This window comes from Trachinotus anak, unplaced genomic scaffold (assembly GCF_046630095.1).
Source record: "Trachinotus anak isolate AG129_WGS33_773 ecotype Australia unplaced genomic scaffold, CSIRO_AGI_Tana_v1 ptg000024l, whole genome shotgun sequence".
Classification (NCBI taxonomy): Eukaryota; Metazoa; Chordata; class Actinopteri; order Carangiformes; family Carangidae; genus Trachinotus; species Trachinotus anak.
Window position 1 is genome coordinate 6,285,195 of NW_027273875.1, and position 19,488 is coordinate 6,304,682.

The 19,488-nt window shown below is 39.2% G+C and overlaps 3 protein-coding genes across 9 annotated transcripts; 2 read left to right on the forward strand and 1 right to left on the reverse strand.

Moving 5' to 3' along the window:
- Window positions 1–294: 294 nt before the first annotated feature.
- On the reverse strand, window positions 295–11,591 carry brd8a (bromodomain containing 8a). Of its 7 annotated transcripts, none has more exons than XR_011684891.1 (20): window positions 10,969–11,587; window positions 10,436–10,532; window positions 9,746–9,815; window positions 9,559–9,608; window positions 9,286–9,408; window positions 9,079–9,159; window positions 8,881–8,945; window positions 8,306–8,448; window positions 7,770–7,961; window positions 6,844–6,934; window positions 6,246–6,395; window positions 5,684–5,790; window positions 4,914–5,394; window positions 4,755–4,798; window positions 4,362–4,630; window positions 4,074–4,166; window positions 3,897–3,965; window positions 3,375–3,707; window positions 1,911–1,955; window positions 295–1,627 (listed from the first exon to the last, which is right to left on the reverse strand). XR_011684891.1 is itself a non-coding variant. In XM_071461004.1 (20 exons), the coding sequence occupies exons 6-20, from the start codon at window positions 9,094–9,096 to the stop codon at window positions 1,568–1,570; spliced, it is 2,106 nt and encodes a 701-aa protein (XP_071317105.1). In that variant the 5' UTR covers window positions 9,097–9,159; window positions 9,286–9,408; window positions 9,559–9,608; window positions 9,746–9,815; window positions 10,436–10,532; window positions 10,969–11,591; the 3' UTR covers window positions 295–1,567. The 7 variants fall into 7 exon arrangements, 5 of the variants coding, with proteins under 5 accessions (XP_071317105.1, XP_071317102.1, XP_071317103.1 ...); XR_011684892.1 differs by having other exon boundaries at window positions 3,351–3,707; XM_071461004.1 differs by having other exon boundaries at window positions 3,425–3,707; window positions 8,306–8,444; window positions 10,969–11,591.
- A 1,824-nt stretch (window positions 11,592–13,415) lies between these two features.
- gng8 (guanine nucleotide binding protein (G protein), gamma 8) lies at window positions 13,416–15,441 on the forward strand. The gene is made up of 3 exons (XM_071461011.1): window positions 13,416–13,637; window positions 14,368–14,480; window positions 14,917–15,441. Exons 2-3 carry the CDS (start codon window positions 14,397–14,399, stop codon window positions 15,043–15,045), a joined length of 213 nt encoding a protein of 70 aa, XP_071317112.1. The 5' UTR covers window positions 13,416–13,637; window positions 14,368–14,396; the 3' UTR covers window positions 15,046–15,441.
- Window positions 15,442–15,519: 78 nt separating this feature from the next.
- tmem45b (transmembrane protein 45B) lies at window positions 15,520–19,470 on the forward strand. Its single transcript, XM_071461010.1, has 6 exons — window positions 15,520–15,664; window positions 16,892–17,089; window positions 17,182–17,394; window positions 17,507–17,691; window positions 18,000–18,142; window positions 19,229–19,470. Exons 2-6 carry the CDS (start codon window positions 16,900–16,902, stop codon window positions 19,338–19,340), a joined length of 843 nt encoding a protein of 280 aa, XP_071317111.1. The 5' UTR covers window positions 15,520–15,664; window positions 16,892–16,899; the 3' UTR covers window positions 19,341–19,470.
- The last annotated feature ends 18 nt before the right edge of the window (window positions 19,471–19,488 follow it).

Sequence of the window (19,488 nt, forward strand, 5' to 3'; positions counted from 1 at the left end):
TAAAAGGGCTGAATCTCCCATACAGTTCTTCAGTAATGACATTAACCAATTCAGATTCAGATTAAAGCTGAGACTTGGCACTTTAATGTAGTATATATTATTTTATTTCAAACTGAATGTGCTGAAGCAGGGAGCCTGAAGGGCAAGGAATGTGTAACTGTCCAAATACTTACGGCCTGGACTGTGGAGGAACATTTGTTTATCCTTTCAGTTTGCAAAGACAGTGGTAGGCCAGTTGACAATGGTAACAATAAGGTATCATCAGGTGGCATCCTGTAAATGACTTGGCTCTGGTTCAACAAAAGCTATGAATTGGTTTTATTGATCAGGCCAATTTAAATAACACTGAACACAAGCAAACAAAATCCAATATGCAAAATCCCTAATTATAAATCATCCTACACCGGAGTGGCACCTTGTCCCCCGTGTGTGTAGACAGCACTGTGGAACAACACTTTATATGAAACAACAGCGGTAATTTATTTCTCTTGTAAAGCTCTCGTTACTCTTAACAACTTTGTGCAATGTGACCACTGCAGATTCACCAGATTCCTAAACCCAATCCTGTGAAAATCTGTTAGATTCCCCACTGATACACAGTCGATTAAACACCTGTGTCACAAATTAGGTAAAACAGACTTTTATGCTAAAAAAAAACTAAATATAAAATACCAACTATGTAAATTCCCAAAAAGAAGATTACAGGCATTGCTTCACTTATTTTTGCACAAAAAAAATCAGCTTCTAAAACATTATAGTTAGATTGCAACGATAACTGCTGTGGTGTGTTTATGCTTGGCACTGTGAAAAGATTGTGTGCAAATTCAAGCTTAATGTACTAGGTTGGGGCTCTTATCCAGTTTTATTGTTTTAACATTTTGAAGTCCACAGAACAGAATTTTAACATGACTTTTTTTTTTTTTTTTTTTTTCAAAAACACTGAAAACGAGAGTATGCATGGTGGTACTGTTTCACAGGAAGTGTACCATAGATAAAAATCAATTCATCACAAACATTTTAAAATTTAAAAACTAAAAAAATACTCAAATGAGTTAATACCAGCAATGTAAATGTTTCTGTTTGAAATTAGTATGTGGCCCCCCTGATCATTCAGTTTTTGGGCTCAGAAATTAGATGAATCAGTCTTTGACCTCTTAAAATCAAACACACTAATGTGGAGTTCAACCAGCCTGTACTCTTCATTTCAGCCCATTTAGAGGCTGGGAGTAACTTCATTTATATAACCTGATGTAATTCAGAGCAGGCAAAGTCTTACTGATCTGCAGCTACGTCTATGGAAGGTCTGACCTAGTCTTTCTGAATGTCCCATTGTAATCTGGGATTATACAGTATGTAATCCATGTCTGTATGACTGTCTCAGAAGAAATGATCTTCCCCACATTACAGTCTTCCCATTTAATCTAGAGTGCAAATAAAGGTTACACTGCACATTATGCAGAGTGAGAATCTGTGCAAGTGACACAGACACAATAAGTTCAGTCTTGTGGTATCACGCCTTTCACTACAACTCAGGGACACTGTCGCACAAAATCTTCATACTGCGTGTTCATTTCTTCATCTTGAGGTCAGCTTCTATGGCACAACGGCGCCCTCTGGTGCCTCCGTCCTACAATCAAACAGAGGAAAAAACCTATAAGACCACATTTAGTCTTCAGTCTATGTGACTGAACTGACAGCAGCGTTTTACTTGACAAGCAAATGTGCTTCAAGTTATTAAAGTCTCACATGACTTAGCCAATATTTGTTCAGCTCTATACGAATGTGTTTTTCTTTGTTGTGATACATATATATATATATATATATATATAATTTAGTGCCCAGGTCCTTTGCTTCAGGAGAAAAAGACTAGAAAGACAGAAAGTTTTAAAGGCTGCAGAATGGGTACTTACAAAAAGAGAAAGGAGGAAGGCAGGAGAAGACATGGAGACAGTGTCCTGTAAGAGGAAAATGATTCACATCAGAGCAGAGACTCAAAAGTGCAGTGAGAGTCTCAAGAAGAGGCGAATTAATGCCAGGAAAGATGCAACACAGTATATTTAGTGCAAGGAAAGGTTGAGATGAACTTTAAGAGAACTACTTTTAGAACTATTTTTTTCCATAATTTGATATATTGGCATTTGGCCATTTTAAACATTTACTGTTTAATTCCTCCCTGCACTGCCATTGCACTATTTATCCACATGCTATTTTTTATGGAACATGCCAGCATGTTTAGCTCTTTAACTACAAACAACATATACTACAGAAATATATTCCTGTCAACCATTTTTCAAAGCATAGCATGAAGTTTTACTATCAGATCCTACCTTCTAGTCAACTACTAGTTTTAATTAACATCAATAGATTATGAAAACCTGCTTCAGATAGCACATTTGTCATGTATCATGTTTATAATATTCAGTATTATGTTTAGGAGAATGGTGTTGGTACTTCACCAGACAACATGGTGATCAAGAAACAAAGGAACAGGTCCATGGGCCTGTGAAAAAGCAACAACTCTGCAACCCTTGCTGACTAACTGGAAAAATCTTTATTTTGACACAGAGCCTGCATCAGGGTGGTTTACAGAATGTGTAAAAAAAATCTTAATATCCAGTCAGCCTTACTTTGTTTTTACGAAGTTACATTATTGTGGAATGGTAATGTATGTGTTTTGAAAATATTTATTTTATTTGTTTCTCTGTGCAAATTGTAGCACAAATCTCCAACATCAAGATTAGCAGTTCTTCACTCAGTCACATTATCATGCAAAAATAATACATCAACAAAAAAACATAAAGGTGACTAATTAAAAAAAAATAACAATAGCTTTCTTGAAGGTAGAATATCAATGTAAACACTTACTGTATGCTTTGGTAAATAGTTGTAAGTAATGTTCTTTACATTATTGCATTATTACATTAATGCCTACCATTTTCCAAAGCATAACGTATGCTTGAAAATAGATTTCTTGCTTTGCATCCAACTCGTTTGAAAACCATACAGCGTGTGTTGTGTTTTTCTTCAGTTATCCTTGTACAGTAATGCCTTCAAAGATAAGCCGAAGTCCAAAACAAAGGTCGGCTGCAAGAAAGTGTTGCATTCTTTTTGTCTGAAAAATCAAAGCTACAAGATGAACAATAGCTGACATATGGACATTGTGGAAAAACTATTTGAATTTGTTGGATTCTCACATGAAAAAGAGTTGACTTCTGACAAAAAGATTTTCTTTCCTTTTTCTCTTCACAGTACACAAAATCAATGACTTCCTGAAAGGATATTATTCTAGAAACTAAAGTCATGCTTTGGAAAATGGCCAGCAGATCTAGTTTAGCATCACTTTCTTCTACCTTTAAGTCAGCCTGTTGTCTCACCCTTGTCTCTTCTTCTGTACTCTGCTTTTGTCAAAATTCTAGTGAAGCACCTTGTCAGTAGAGTCCTGTTTGCGTGTGCTCTCACGGCCCCTCAGACTCTTGGCGCTGATACCAGACTCTGAAGTCTCCATGATGAGCTGGGTAGCTAGAAACTGCTGGATCTGCTCCAGGACATCACGCTGCATCTCCAGAGCCATGTGATACACGTCATGATCCAGGCTGTTGTACATGACAGCGTTTTGAAACATCAGCATGATGTCCCTCTGGAACTCAGCGGTGGTCCGTATCAAACCAGTCTCAATGTTCTTTTTTATAGTGCCCAGGTCCATGGGCCTGTAGAAAACAAGAGTAAAGGGATGTGAAAAGAGGGCTTCTGATTGGTCAATGTCAATAATCCAGTGTCTGAAAGTTTATATTTTTGTTGTAAGATTTTCACTGCAATGTGACCAACCACTATAAAAACTATTGGTGAAAGGTAAATATCCATGAAATATGACCACAGCAAAAATATCCTGGCTTTACCTGTGCACAATACTGTGGTATCCAGGTGCAATTTCATCTGTTACTGGCTGCAGGAAGACATTTGCATACCTACAACAGGTTGACAGAATTTACATGTTTCAGTACTGATAAAAAGAATTTTTAAAAAATGAAAACATATGTGAGACTGTGTGTGCTTGTTATGAGTCACATTATGACCTGTGATTGGCCGCTGCACGCCACACCAACATAATGGCTTTCTTCCAGATCTTATGAGCCTGTAGTGCTTCCAGGTCCTCGCTGCACACAGAGCTGCACAATAACAGTATGTAAGAAGGAAGGTAGTATAAACAGAAATGTAGCATGGATAGTATTTCTGCAGCATGACACTGTCAGAAATTCATGTCACCAGCTGACAGAAATGAAAAACAATCTGCTGCTTACAGAACATTATTAGTCTCTCTCTGTTGTTTCCTTGCTGTGTGTGCCTGAATGTGTTTTACTCACAACTGTGATGAGGCAGGGCTGCTGGGGATGGAGTCTGCGGTTGTGTGGAGCTGCAGAGATGAGGACGCCGTGTGGAGGCTGTATCCATCCTCACTCTCACTGGCCGCAGGTTCTAGCTCCATCTCGCCGTCCGGCTCTGACAAGAATCCTTCCACCCCATCACCCTCCTCCTCTCCACACACTTCTGGCCCGTTGACCTCATTGTCCACTTTAGTCCCTGAGGCATTCTCTCCTCGCCTGACACTTATTCCATTCTCTGCTTTCATCTCCTACAAAGACAGAGAAAAATGCAGAGAGATTCAAACAAAGCTTACAGTGTAGGAAAATGCTTTCAGCATTTCAGCAGAGCAATTACAAGCATCATGTTCGCTCTGTCCTCATTGGGTGCGATACCTTGGGATGCCTTTCTGTCAGTGGCCTATCTTCTAATACAGAGTCTGCCAAGATAGTAAAGATGAATAATAAGAAGGAAATTGTTATGCAAAATGCATAATTGCATGCCAACTGCATGTTATGAAGTGAATACTGATATTTATGCATGGGTGTGCATACCTGCGTGGGATTTAATTGGTCTTCCCTGTGCCCACTTCTCACTCTCACATTTTATACTGACATCCAATGAAATTTGGCTTTTTGGGTGCACCACCTCTCCAGTCTCTCTCACTGCCTCAGGCCGTGGAGGTGCTCCAGTGTGGCAGTGCTCCACACTCTTCAGGTTGCATGAGGATGAGGGGATGGGAGGAATGCTCCTTAGTCCCAAAGGGAATGCTGCAAGACAGTTATCTTGACTGTTGCACAGAGAGGAGAGTGAAGCTGAAGTCTCATCCTGAACTTCTAACACTTCTGTCTTCCCCTCCAGGCTACAGTGAAGAGATGAGGACTGTCGGACCCCTGTGGGCACTGTAGGGTGAGAATCATGGGGCTGGAAAGGCCCAGCCTCCCAGGCACCAGACAGAGCATGGCCATTCTCCTCACACAGGGACAGAGCAGCTTCAACTGCAGCTGCATCCAAAGCCTCTGATGCCTCATCTGCCTACAGAAGAAGAGATATGACTCTGCATCTCAAAGAATATTTGAATTTTTTTTTTCTCCAAGTACGAGTTGTACTTTTACAGATCACCATGTTCCCAAATTTCAGCAGTGATTCTGGTGAATAAACTGTTGTCATAACTCACTGGATTAATGACCAAAATGGAAATACCCAGATTGTAAAAGCATTACATTTTCACATAAAACCTCAAACAGGTGTCATAAATGTTTTAGTTTATCCACGAGCAATCTCTGTGCTGTGAAAATGTATAGCACTTCTTGTCCTTTTGCACCTTGTCTTCGATGATTGCGATAATATCTCCCACCGTCTTCAGGTCCAGCTCATCTCCCATGTAGGACACAGTCACATCCTCCTCACTGAGCCCTGACACCTTATCCTCTGCGAAACAGAGACAGACAGAACCATCACAACCACCTCTGCACATATACAACTGAATCTTACCCTGTTTTTTCAAGAAGGATTTTTGTATACTTTTGTTATTTATTATCACAAGTACAGAATGTATTCACATCCTTCTGATGTATGAAATTGGGGTAAAATGGCTAGAAAACAACATATTATCACAGCCTTGTGCCACTGTTCTGACACTGCCCAATATTTTGATCTCTAAATTTGTATAATTAGTCTTAATCGTTTTGCAATTTATTGCACTGTTTACAGTCATAGCTTAAACATTATCTGACATATTTGCTAGTTTTAAAGGGAATGGGCAACAAACAGAGGGTCTGAAATTGAATTCTGCAGCTACAAAGCAGGTGACATTAAAGATCTGGAGAGGTTTAGCCTGTGGATTGCATGCTGAGTGGTTTGGATACGGGTCAAAGTGGACAGACCTGTACTTGCTGAGGCAGTAGCGTCAACAGGAAGAGGATTGGTAGTAGAGAGAGGGACACTGGAGGCTGAGTCTGCACTGACCATGAAACCTAATGAGGCAGAAAACTGGGTGGGACCTGCCTCCAGGAGACGAGACAACATCGGGGCACCTGCCATGCAAACATACATACACACACATAGTGCAGAGAGCAGACAAAGCAGCGAAGGCTTTCACCTAGCCAATGTAGGAGCAAATAGCTTAGACAATTAGTCTAGACAACAAGCATAACTACATAGAAAGCATACAAACATTTAGGATTCAAGGACTAAAATGAACAAATATAAATCCTGTTTCTACAGTAAAGATAGAATGCCCGTAAACGGCATTCAACCCTGTTGACCTATTTTGTGCCAAAGGATATTCTACTAATTATCATCTTCACTGGGATGAAATCTTGTGCAAACAATTATTCTGTTTTCACTTTGATGTGAAATTTCTGTTTACTAGTATCAAGAAAATGAACTGTATACACTGCGATTGTAAACAAATAAAGCATGCAGGACCCAAAATAGGGTGAATACATTTTATCAGTTACAAATAAAAATCAAACACAGTACCTGTCACCTGAGAGAGAGGTTGAGTAGGTGGAGCCAGTTGCAAGTCATGTGCTCCAGTTATATTACCAGTGGATACGTCACCCTCCCCAATCTGGGACAGAAACGCATACAACCGCATCAACCATTTTACATGTATTTTGTCAGTATGTAAGTATTATTACTTTGTTCCAGTCTGTATAAAACAAACCATCTGTAATAAATCAGAAATGTTGTTCCTGATTCACACATCAATTATGTCAAAGTGAATTTTGTCTGAATGTTGTGTTATTTCTACAACCCTGTGTGTATATTTATACAGAACTCCCTACAGACAACAATGCAAGTCAGAACAGAAACATTTCCAGGGGAATGTGAGGAGGCAAAGATCTAGTAAAAGATAATCTTATTCTGACATGTTGGGATTTCACAAGAGCACAGTAAGTTTCATCAAATAGAGAAGAAAGAAAACATGACACAAGCTAGACTATTCTAGGACAAAACTGTCCAGCAACTATTCAAGAGTAACCATCGTCAGGGACTGCCTGTTGACAGCTCCTGGGCTACAATGGAAAGTCATGCTATCGAAGGAAACCACTGATTGACAGGGAGAGTGGAATTAACTGAAGATGGCTGCTAACATGAGTTCTCCATTCAACTTTAAAGAGATTGACTAAGATGTCCTGAGGTGAAAACAGACTGGGTGTTAAAAATCCAACAATATTTCTGTGTTGAGAATTACATGCATTTGCAAAAATGACTAAAATTTCAATACAACTGGAAAAACAAACCACAGCAAACCACAAAACAGAATGGGAGACAAAATGATTAAATGCTTCCTGAACGCACAGTAACTCTACAAATGATGAGACAGGATGCCCCTGCAGACTAACATATTAATTACAGCGCTTGGCACAGTTGGCATAACACATTAAGTCCACCCAACATACCAGTCTGGAATTTGACGCCAAGATATTGCCTTTCTTCAGTAACTCTGACAGGAGTGGAGATGGTGGTGGTGTGGCTTTCTGGCCCAGGAGTTTCTTTTGGGTGGGATCATCTAGAAGTGACCCGTGGCTGATATCATCACTACCAAGGCCAGAAGCCTCAGCAAATATCATTAACTTGGCTGATTCTGAAGCCTAGACACAGAGAGAGGTGCTTTCATTGATTAACCTGTAATCAACTCTGTTACGTGTCTCTCACGTCTTTCTGCAGGATATTTTATACATTTCTAAGTGTGCCATGGAGCTAGCTCAAGGTTTCTGGTTTTTACAATAACAACAAAATGACAAATTACTTCAGCAAATCTAAACATGATGAAACACCGATTGGCCTGCAGTAATCTTGTCAGAAACACAGATTCTTAACACAAGCATTACACCAACTAAAAATACCAACATTCGTTTCTGAATGTCCCAAGAGGAGATATGATTACTAAAAAACAGGGCAAATCTTCAATACCTTTGAACCTTCAGAGACTTACATTCTTTGTGGATGCAAGATCCAGAGTCAGGCTCTCGAGTGGGTCACATGGTGAGAACTCCTGGCTTGGGGAGCTGCAGCCTGAGGGCGAATGCATGGTGACACCGGGTACTCGCTTAGGCGTGCTCTTTGCCACCTGTCTGGCTGGAGGAGGGAGGGGCAGCAGAGAGAAGATTTTCTTATCAGTCACACAGAAGCTGATGTTCAACTCTTCAACTCTTTGAGTGGGTGAGTGTTCAGTTGCAACCAATAAGAAAAATCTCTCATTGTCATTTTTCCTGAGCAATTTTTTTATCAAGTACATTTTTTTAAGCATAATAGAGTAAAAGCTGCCACCTTTAAATCTGTTACACTTTCAACTGAGGGTAAATTATTTAATTAATTATTGATAATGTCTACAGCAAGCAGGCCAAGTCACTGGCAATCAAACAGGCATTTCAAATGAACCATTTAATATAATCCTAGTTGTTTTTCCACAGGTAAACACGCTGTTTATGGAGCATCAGTGAAATTAATGAAACATAAATTTATATTTATGTTTTCCCCCAAAATACCCCTTAAAAGTGAAGGAGATACCCTGATAAGCAGAATCTGTGTTTTTTCTTTTTAACTCTGCTTCCTCCTCCTCCAGTTTCTTCTTCCTGACAGAAACACAAACAATCATTTCATTTTGCTTATTATTAGAGCATCTAATGCCTACGCTTTACAAACAGAAACAGAGTTGAGCTGTATCGTTGTGTAAACAGCTCAGATAGTGAGCTTGTTGTTTCTTACTGCAGAATTTCTTCCCATAACTCCTCTAGTTTGGAATCTAGATGTCCAGCTTGAATCAGTTCAGCCTCTCTCCTCAGCTTTCTGTGAAAACAGCACCACGTCAACAAATCTCACTGATGGTGTTTATAATGCAATATTTTTTTTTTGTTTGTTTGTTTTCACCACAATGGTGACATGTGCATGCCATTAAAAGCTATGTTTATGTACCTGTGCTTCTCCTGTGTTTCTTTGATCAACTTTTTTAGTTCATCAATCCTCTCGGCTGTCAGTCTGCGTACTATCACATCCTCCACTGTCTCCACCACTTCACCTTTCTCACCACGCTTCCTCCTGAGGTTGGCGAATTCATTATCAGTTTAAGACATTGCTTTCTGGTATATACTGTTAATACATGTGTCAAACAGTATAAAGTTATGTAATCTATTTTAGCTTGCGAGTCGACAAAAGCATGCTTGAGGTAAAAGTCACTTATGTGCTCACTTTGGGGCCTCTGTTGTTTCCAAGAGTTCAGAGTACTTGGAGGCACAGTGCTGTGAGGAGCCAAAGGAGAATCAAGAACAAGAACAGCTCTGTGACTGGACAAAATAATGTAATAAAAAATAAATAATAATGTGGCAAATATATTCCAGAGATCTCTGAGTGAGTGAGTGAGTGAGTGAGCTCATACCTTTTGAGAAAACCAGTCAGGCGGTCGCCCAGGTTCTGCAAATGGTTTGATGGCTCGACTGACAGATACCCTGTTGAGATGAAGAAATGTTGTAAGATGATCCTGTCCTGAGTCTGGTTTAAAACCATTTATATGCTCTTTATGCTCTGCGATGTAGCATAGGGCTGAACAATTAATCAAAATATTATCAAAATCACAATATACCCAAGTGCAATATACAAATTGCAGGAGCTGCAATTTTTTTTGATAAAGGTAAAATATGTCACAACATACCATTATAAACGAAGTAATGAACCAATGTGGTGCTAGAGATGCCCAAGCCTTCAATTCATATTCTCCAAACATAAAGGAACATGCGTGTTTGGTGCAGACCCCAGCAAAAATCACATCATCAATTTTATATTTTTCAGTAAAAATTAAATGCAAAAATTACCATTGGCACTAAAATCATGACTCATATCGCTATCGCAAGATCTGTCAAAATGATTCCAATGATTTTTTTGCATTGTTCAGAACTGATGTAGCATGTGACTTCTGACAAGTATAACATGGTCATATATGTTAACTATGGCTGCAAATAATGGCATATGAATATATCATAGACCTGTGATGTTAGATTTTGCACAAAATAATGAATCAGTGGTACCTGGTTTAGACTAAAATATAAAAGATGGAAGAAAATTTCAGTACCAGTTCTGGTCTCCACTCTTCATGACAGATGTGGCCAAACACAGCTTCTCCCTCACTGACCATGGCTCTGTTGGTCCAATGACAAGCAGCTTGTGTTCTGCAGATGTGGTGGAAAATGGGGCAAAACATGAGACACACATGACACTGTTTCACGAAGCCTTTATGCCATGCATGTTCAACTGATTGTCTGCCACCGCTCTCAGTGCTGGTATCGCCAGTTTTGTTAATCTCTTGAGCTTGGCTTCATTTTAATGCCACCTACAGCTGCCCACCATGCAGGCAAGTCACTATGGACACATAGGTGCTTGAAAGCAGCACACAAAAAAGCGTGTCGTTTACACTCTTGGTGATCGCCAACACCAGTGTAAACAGAGCTGTCAACTCTTGATGAGTGCCATTAATGCTTGCAGGCTCCCCTGCAGGGAGCGGAGTCTGCCACGCAGGAAGTTGGTGGTTTTAACACAGACAGTACGACACACTGGGCGCTAACGGATAGCATGTCATGACATTTGCTATGTACCGACGTTACTCACTTCCAACCCCGTTTGCCATCTTCCTGTCATCCCGACATCCCATACATCTTGGTAGATAGAAACCCAGCGATTAACAACGCTGGCGAGATCCGAAAACGGTAGCTAGACATAAAAATATGGACGTTAACATTAGTGAATGTTACGTTGAGGATGTTGAGGATTTTTTTTTTTTTCTTTCTAGCTAGCACGCCGAATCACCGTTGTCCGTTAAAGTCACAGTATTATGTGTCTTTGGTAACTTAAGGATTAACTAGCTAGCTCAAATGCTATACAGAGCTTTCTTAGTTAAGAGTCGCAAACACGGTGTAATTTCGCGTTTTTCCTCCATAGAGTCCCTGCTATCAGGTAACAGCCAGATGAGAAAATTTAGCTTAATGTAGTCACTAGTTATTCATCACTGTAGCTAGCAGCGAACTGCTCGTACACGCCCACCACCACAGTACAGATGGTACGACCCTGGGTGCTGTTGAAAGCTCTTAGCTAACTTAGCAGTTTCATGCAAATATGAGAATTTCTTGTGGCCATAAAACACCAATAACGATAATAATACTTGTAAACATAAACAGACTTTTTTTTTTTTTTTTTAATAATAAAAGGAGGCTTGTTAGGCTGAAACATCTAAGACAACTAAGATATAATTCATATTTAGCATTATTATGTACAACAACTGCTGTACAGGTGTTATACATTCACTATAGCTAGTTAAACACGTGAACAAGAAAGATATAAAATGCCAAACAACTCAAACAAAGAAATAAAATTAAATAAAATATACATTCTTATAACCATGTCATAATTAATTTACTATCATGTTAAAAGGACTTTCATTTTGCTTTTTGTCTTTAACATCAAATGTTTTTTAGTCATTGTTTCATGACTTTTCCAAGTAATAAACAAGCTGTCAATATTTCCAATAACCACCTGTGATGCTGTTCATACAACACTGATGAGTCTGTCACGCTCACATTTTGAGCAGCAGGAGATACAAACTAGAAAAACTGGTGTGTTACTAGTATGCAGCAAAAACAAAAAAATCAGGGCATCCAGAAGAACCAGCTAGGGGCTCTTGGACATTTTGACATTAATAGCTTGGGCTAGCTGTAAATGTTGTGTCAGTATGCAATATGTCTGCATTATAATAATAATAATAATAATGTAAAATTTTTCTTTATAAATACTGATCACACCAGTTAGAGTTTATATTTGTCAAGCGTTGGCAACAATATTAATATCTTACTACCAGGGGCCACAGCATCTGAACACTGGGCAAAATATATTTTTGGGCCAATGGTGACAGGGGTTGGTTAGGTGAAGCAGCAACTCTTTCTACTCACATGGTCCCGAATCTTCCACAGAGAGAGACCAATTACTACAGGGAAACAAATGTTAATGAGGCACTTGACATTTAAGTCCATAACACTGCCACTTTGCCCCCTGCTGTGGTGTGGAATAGCTGTCAGCTCTACAGGAAAGACTGGCAGCCTTGCAGAGGATAGCTTCAGCATGAGACAAATAACTCTTTTGTTTAAGAAAACTTACATCTTGACAAAAACTGAGTCACTTACCTTGCAAACTTATTGGTTATACTGCATGTTATCCAGTGTTCTTGTGTATTAGTTTTACGTACGAATTTGGTTCTTAAAGTATTTGTTTGGAGCTTGATGAGACTTCTTAATACCACTCACACCCTCTTGATACCAGCATTACACTTGTGAATTGAGCATGTAGAGCCAATGCTTACTATTGTTACATGGTAAATCTGCACAATACTCATAATACTCAGTGTAACTTTGTCAGTGAAACACCCACAGGTTCCCTTTGAATAACAGTTAAAACCTAAAACACAAGAAGTACAACATGATAGGGAAGAAGCGTTATATCCAAAGATTATTTTCCTTCTGTGTCAGACCACACCTTGTTGATGCGTCTGTCCCTTTGTAGAGACCAATCAAAATCGAATATTTTTCTACAGGCATGAGGAACATTTTTGTTTGTCTAATAAAGCAGTGATGACGATTTCTAACATTCACTTGTGCCACATGATAAACATGGTAGTAAACTTGTGATAGATACTGCCTGGTCATTATTTTAGGATTGCACAAGCCCAATGAGTCTACAATGAATATCCTTGAGAAATGCGTATCCAAGTATTAAAGTTTTGATGTTTGTCTGAGGATTAATTCTAAACAGGAAAATTAATTATAGGCCTGAAAAACAACCTTGCATAGTCTCTTGAGAGCTTCTTCATAACAGTCTATTGCCTTTTCAAATTGTTGCCAGGTGTTACGGAAAAAACAATTCTGTATGCACTACATACAATACGATACAATATATACAACACACACCCACACACACACACACACGGACACATATATGTATGTTTAATGTCCCATCTAAGAGCACAAGCTCCTCTATTAGCTCAGGTAAGCGAGTGATGGAGACTCAGGAGATGAAGGTCACACCACATGTTGCCTTTAACTGCTGCACTGAGCCCATCCTGGGGGCAGAACCACAGCTAATTATTTGAAGGAGGGAACCTATTGAAGTCTCCTTCCTCATCTTTGCCATTAATCTCACTTCATTTGTTACTGTAAGTTGGTGTGGACGACCCCACTGAAGACAAGCAGACGTTTCACTGAAGGAGCCCAACGGTTGCTGTCGGTGTTGTGGTGAGTGATATTGTGAATTATTATGAGTTTGGATAAATGATGAGAAACTGTACAATTTCTCTTTTTTTTAAATCTGCTTTTGTACTGATGCATGGAAACAGTGTATATCAGATCATAGATCTCTAAATATCTCTCCCGCATGCCTGCTACTATTGGAAGCACAGTAACTTAGTATGTAGAAATGATTTGTTCATAGAAGTGACAAGTTAATTTCTCACATTTACTCACAGACTTTGGTACACCTGTAAGTCCTGAATCTTTGGTTGTTGACTAATGGTGCTTTTCATTTACTGCTGTGTAACAAGTTCAGCAAGATGAATCTCTTGCACCAGCAACTGGGCAACATAATAGCAGAGGGAAGATAACATTTATAGCAGATCTACATCTGCAGTTTATCACAAATGTACTGTGCAAGAGCACCAAGTTAATGTTAATGTTAGGTGTATTTACATTCTCAGCTAGCGGATGCCCCCCCATGGGGAAGGCTGCTCTGCCTCCCCTCCCCTGCCTTGCTCCTTTGAGACCCTCCCTGTGCCACTTGCAGCTGAGACCCAGGGAGCAGAATTAACAAGCAAATTGAAACAGACTCTAACGATTGCAGAGATACCTTCAGTAATTTGTCACAGACTGTATAATCATGTTTGTTTATTCTCTTCCACTTGGTTTCTTTAACAGTGAGCTGTACTGTCATTTCTTGCCTGATAACTCAATATTTGATGTTTTGCTGCAGGCTGGCTGAGTTTAGTGAAAGGAGCAGGGATGTCTAACAACATGGCCAAGATTGCAGATGCTCGAAAGACGGTAGAACAATTGAAACTGGAGGTCAACATAGAGAGGATGCTGGTGAGTCCAGTACACAGTAGTGCACAGCCAAGCAATAAAGAAATGTTTAGCAGATAGTGCTTTAGATTGATAGATATGGAACATATCTTCTGTTTTAATATGGAGTATTAAAGACCTTTTCACTTCTATGTGTCTCAAAAACAATTTACTGTCATGTATATACATGAGCATCTATTTTCAAACTTGCACCGTCTGACAAGCAGCGCGTTTTCAACATGTAGTTTATCATGTACCTGCCAACATTAACACTCCGAACAGTACAATCATTGTTTTGAAGCAATCTAACCCCTTCAGTCAGTTAAAACTGGTTTCCTTTCCGTAACATGTTTCAAGAGGAAATACATTAAGGAAGACAAGTGTGTGGGTTTTTAAAAAAATTAAAAAAAATAAATTAATCACATTTAAATGTTTTTTTATCCTTTTTATTTTTGTACAGGTATCCAAAGCAGCAGCTGAGCTGATGGCCTACTGTGAAGCTCATGCCAAAGAGGACCCCCTGGTGACCCCAGTACCTTCCTCCGAGAACCCATTTCGAGAGAAGAAATTATTCTGTGAAATACTATAACCCTTAGACCCCACCACAACTTCTGCGCATTAACATCTGTCCCTATTTTAATGTGTGAATTCAGTGTCAACTTTAATGGCAAACAAAATAATAAAAAATAAAAAATAAAAACTTTTTACGACATTTAGTTTTGTAATTAAAGTAGCTCTTTTGTGACAAACTTTACCTGAGGATAATTTGAACATGATAATGAACCAATAAAGATTTATTGAATATGGGTACAAAGTTCATTTACAGGGGCCTGTGCTGCTGCCTCTCCTTGTGCACACAGCTTATATATTAACTCACTGGTATACCTAAGTTTTCAACACATTGTTTTTCAACTCATTGCGTGTCCAAAGTTTTGAGAGTATTTTTTAATTTGATACCTGAATAAACAACACGATCTGTAGCCTGGTATTGTTTTTCTGCCTGGCTGTCACAGCTGTTGCCCAGGAGGATCTGCTTAGTCTCAGAAAGCAATGCAAATGATGGGTGGGGCTATGTTATGATGTCAATACAGGTTAGAGGTGCAGGCAATAGGTGTGCACAGTTTACACAGACCAGAGTGCTCTCACTCTGACAGCTGCCACGATTCACAGATTTCTCCTGATCTCATAAGCATTTGGGATTAAATAAGGTATGTACATTTTGTTAACTGAACCATCTATTGTAACTGTGAGAATGGAGACTCATTTTCTAATTTAGTATCTGTTGAGGGGGCTGTTCACCAACAGCTTACAGTACTTATGCTTTAGATGTAGAAATTACATTTGCACTTAAAGTTTTTTTGGGGTTTTTTTTTTTTTTGCAGTCTTTTGTTTTTACAATGTATTTGGTAAAAACTACACTGATGATGTAGAAAGTAGAATGTAGAAGCGTGAACATGAGAAACAAATGTGTAGTCCCATCAAGTCAAACAGGGATAGTCTAGAAAAACTTGTCTGACGGACTATGCGGATCCTAAACACACCCGTGACTCTTGTCTAGTGACACTTAGACAACAAGAGGCATTTACACCTCGACATTGACCAACACGAGAGAGCTACACTTCCTTCTTTCCTCTGGGTCAGTTTTTAAAGTACTGGTTCAATCAATGGTTTAATCCATATAAATACGTCAATGGCACCATTATGCTGACAGCACATTGCTCTGCTTTTCATGTATCAGGAACACTTTAGTGATTACAATCAGTATTTCTACATATATATATAAAATGTTTAGTGCTTAGGAGACCAACGTGTTCACTTTGCAAACAGCTCTGTCTGATTTGAATTTCATTTTTGTAAGACAAATGAGTGGCTGTTGGCTGGATCAAAAAGCATGCTCTACAAACGAGCACTGATCAGATAAAATCAAGGACACAGTACCAAGCAATTAATGTTTCCTCATGCTTATTGACGATCTTTGAATCTCAGAGAATCTCAGAGTTTAGTGAAATAAGTATGACATGAACCTTATGAATATTTGACAAGACTGATGCTTTGGCTCAATGTTTGACTCAACAAAGATATTTGGCAAGCGTACACTACTCTCATGAACCGTCTATGTGACAACAGTATATAATATACCCGGAAGTATACAATAACCTTTACACGCAAGCAATCAACAGACATCCCATCACTGTGGCTGTCTCAGTGTCAGCTGCTCTTTTTAGTGCTCTTCCTTTATCTTTGGTTGACATGCGATCGCTTGTAATCATTAAATGGGTCAAGACACCATAAAATAAAACTATCAGCCCACACTTTGACCTCACAGTTGAGTCCCTTCATATTCATGGAATAAGAGCCTTGGGGAAAAAAATAAATAAAAAATGTTTCTCTCATGTATGTTACTGATGACTAAGGTATATTTCTTCTGTTTTCAGGCCTAACGATGGCCAACTTCGGAGGCCATGCCATTCCTGGCACTTTTTTCCTGTTCTATGGCTTTTGGCTAACAGTGAAACGCATTCTCCATCATTACTGGAGGACAAGTCAGCCCAAAGGAAGACAGAATCTGCCACCTTTCTTTAGAAGAATGGACTACTTTGAGGGAGGACTCCAGATCTTTGCTTCATTTGTGGGTCAGTTTTCCTGTCAATCAATCTGCACACTTAAGCTCTTGAAACCTGTTGTTGACTCATCTCTGTATTTGTCTGATGTTGGTCCGTTGCAGGTATTATGGTTGAACAGTTTGTGGTGGACGGGCCACATGCCCACCTCTACAACAGAGAGAACAGCTCATGGGTCAAGCTGATGAACTGGCAGCACAGCACAATGTATTTGTTCTTTGGGATCGCTGGAATAGCATTGGTTGCCACTACTGCATCCAAACTGGTGCCACTTGGTGTCGACCGCCTTACTCTCTCCATGGCTCTTTTTGTTGAAGGTAAGCTGTACTGACGGTTGGCTTCAGTTGAACGTTTTTCCTTCACATCAACATCATCATCATCATCAGTATTTGAGTTGAGTTGTGTGTCGACTCTTCCGTGTTTCTCCAGGGTTTCTGTTCTATTATCATGTGCACAATCGGCCCCATCTGGATGCCCACATCCACTCCCTGCTGCTCACGGCTGTGTTTGGGGGATCAGCCAGCATTATGTTGGAGGTGTTCATCAGAGACAACATTATTTTGGAGCTGCTCGGGGCATGCCTGTTCATCCTGCAGGGCTCATGGTTCTACCAGGTGATCAGCAAAAAAGAAACACGGAAAATGCCAAAATGTGCTAAGTGTCATTTGTGAATGTATCCATAAAACATTTCTTGAGCTTTCAGAATATACACACAATATCAAAACAAGGGATAATTAAAGAAGCATAGCAGCGGTTTTGAGAATTTGAGCCGTTAACCATGTGTGAAAAATGTCAGTACCAAATTAGTTTAACCTTGGCCTGTTTGTAGTTAAGTCCTTGAGATGTTACCTACCACACTGACCCGATTCCTTCTCAAACACAATGTTGGTTTCTGAACACTAATTTAGTTTTTGCATTTCAGATTGGATTTGTACTATACCCTTTAAGTGGACCAGAGTGGGACTTAGAACTGCATGACAACATCATGTTCGTCACAATGTGCTTCTGCTGGCATTTAGCTGTCGCCCTGCTTTTAGTCGCCTGCATCTCCTCTGTGGTTTGGTTGTGAGTATTACATTCATTATCTTTACAACTTTGAGAACTAAAATAAATAGTTATTGAATGTGGCATAGAGAGAGAAATGATGTGGCAATTTGCATAGAGGGATTTTTTAAAATAAACATTTGGATTAAAAAAGGGAAGTGATGGTAAGTTATCTATTTCTTCACTTCCGTTATACCTACACGACAGAATTAGTATGAATCTGTTTTCATTAACATTTACTCAAATTCACCCTCCCTGTCAAATGTAAAACAATGTAATATATCAGCACATTTTACCCTGTATATTGTGTACTTGTAACTTACTGTGCAGAGGAAATGATGGGCGATTACAACATATTCTGAGCAAGATTGGTTCATCTCACAAGTTCGCTTCAGTTATCAGAATAAAACAATAGCTGGGATTCATTCTAAGGGGAGGTTTCAAGGGCAACAATAGCCTGTTAATCCACAACAGGAATGCAGAAATGATGAGCGTGTGTGTTTCATGGCAGTGCAGAGACAGCCACAACAAGAGAAGAAATGGGTTCTTCTACTTGTCTTAATAATCTCTCCTTTATGGTACTATCAGCCTGGGCTAAAACACCATTAAAGGCAAGCGCTTGGCCAGTTTGCTGTTAATGATTTATGTTGAAAAAAAATCTACCAAGAAAATGTGTTTGCTTTGTATTTTCTATATCAACCTTCTTCCTGGTGGTATTTATTAATGTCAATCCAGAAAGTTTTCCTGCGTCCTTGTAATGTGCAGTATGTCACTGCATTTAAGAAAAATGACTTCTTAAGTAGAGTGTTAGAAACCTTTAGATAACACAAATTATTTCAGTCTTTAAACAGAAGACACCAAAACTTTTGAGTTTTATTCTGATCTCTTTCCTTGCATGTGAAGCTTTAGACAACATGGTTTTCTTTACGTTCAGGTTGGTTTGGGTCTTTTGAGCACATTTCAGATATTTGGCTTTCCCTGCAGGACAGGTTACAGGACTACTTTTTGGAATCATCAGATTAGTTAACTTTGTCCAAGCTGGGACCAGTTGTGTAATCTTTATGTTGTTCATGTGTTTCCTAAAGTCTTTTTCTCTTGTTCCAATAGCACAGTGAAGCGATTCTCAAGACGAGGACAGGACATAGAGATTGGAATGCGAAATACATCCTCCAAAGCAAACTGCCAGAAAGCTTTGCTTGAAGAGTCAGATGAAGAGTGATTTGCCTTGTTATGGTTCAATTTTTATTTCTTTTTTCTGTGTTGGTCTGTGTATAAGACCAGGTCTCCTGTTTTCACAATGTGCTTTATATTTTTTTGTAAAAAAATAAAACAATTCTGTTTAAATATGATCCGTTATTATAGTCTGT

Bases quoted from the DNA above. Each gene is read 5' to 3' on its own strand.
- brd8a (XM_071461001.1), bottom strand. From the start codon at position 11,011: ATGGGATGTCGGGATGACAGGAAGATGGCAAACGGGGTTGGAA. The intron at 3,708-3,896 runs GTAAAGCCAGGA...TGTTTTCTACAG, and splicing joins TACCACAGTATTGTGCACAG to GCCCATGGACCTGGGCACTA. The intron at 1,628-1,910 runs GTAAGTACCCAT...GTTTGATTGTAG, and splicing joins CCTTCCTCCTTTCTCTTTTT to GACGGAGGCACCAGAGGGCG.
- gng8 (XM_071461011.1), top strand. From the start codon at position 14,397: ATGTCTAACAACATGGCCAAGATTGCAGATGCTCGAAAGACGGTAGAA. The intron at 14,481-14,916 runs GTGAGTCCAGTA...ATTTTTGTACAG, and splicing joins TCAACATAGAGAGGATGCTG to GTATCCAAAGCAGCAGCTGA.
- tmem45b (XM_071461010.1), top strand. From the start codon at position 16,900: ATGGCCAACTTCGGAGGCCATGCCATTCCTGGCACTTTTTTCCTGTTC. The intron at 17,395-17,506 runs GTAAGCTGTACT...GTGTTTCTCCAG, and splicing joins CATGGCTCTTTTTGTTGAAG to GGTTTCTGTTCTATTATCAT. The intron at 17,692-17,999 runs GTGATCAGCAAA...TTTGCATTTCAG, and splicing joins AGGGCTCATGGTTCTACCAG to ATTGGATTTGTACTATACCC.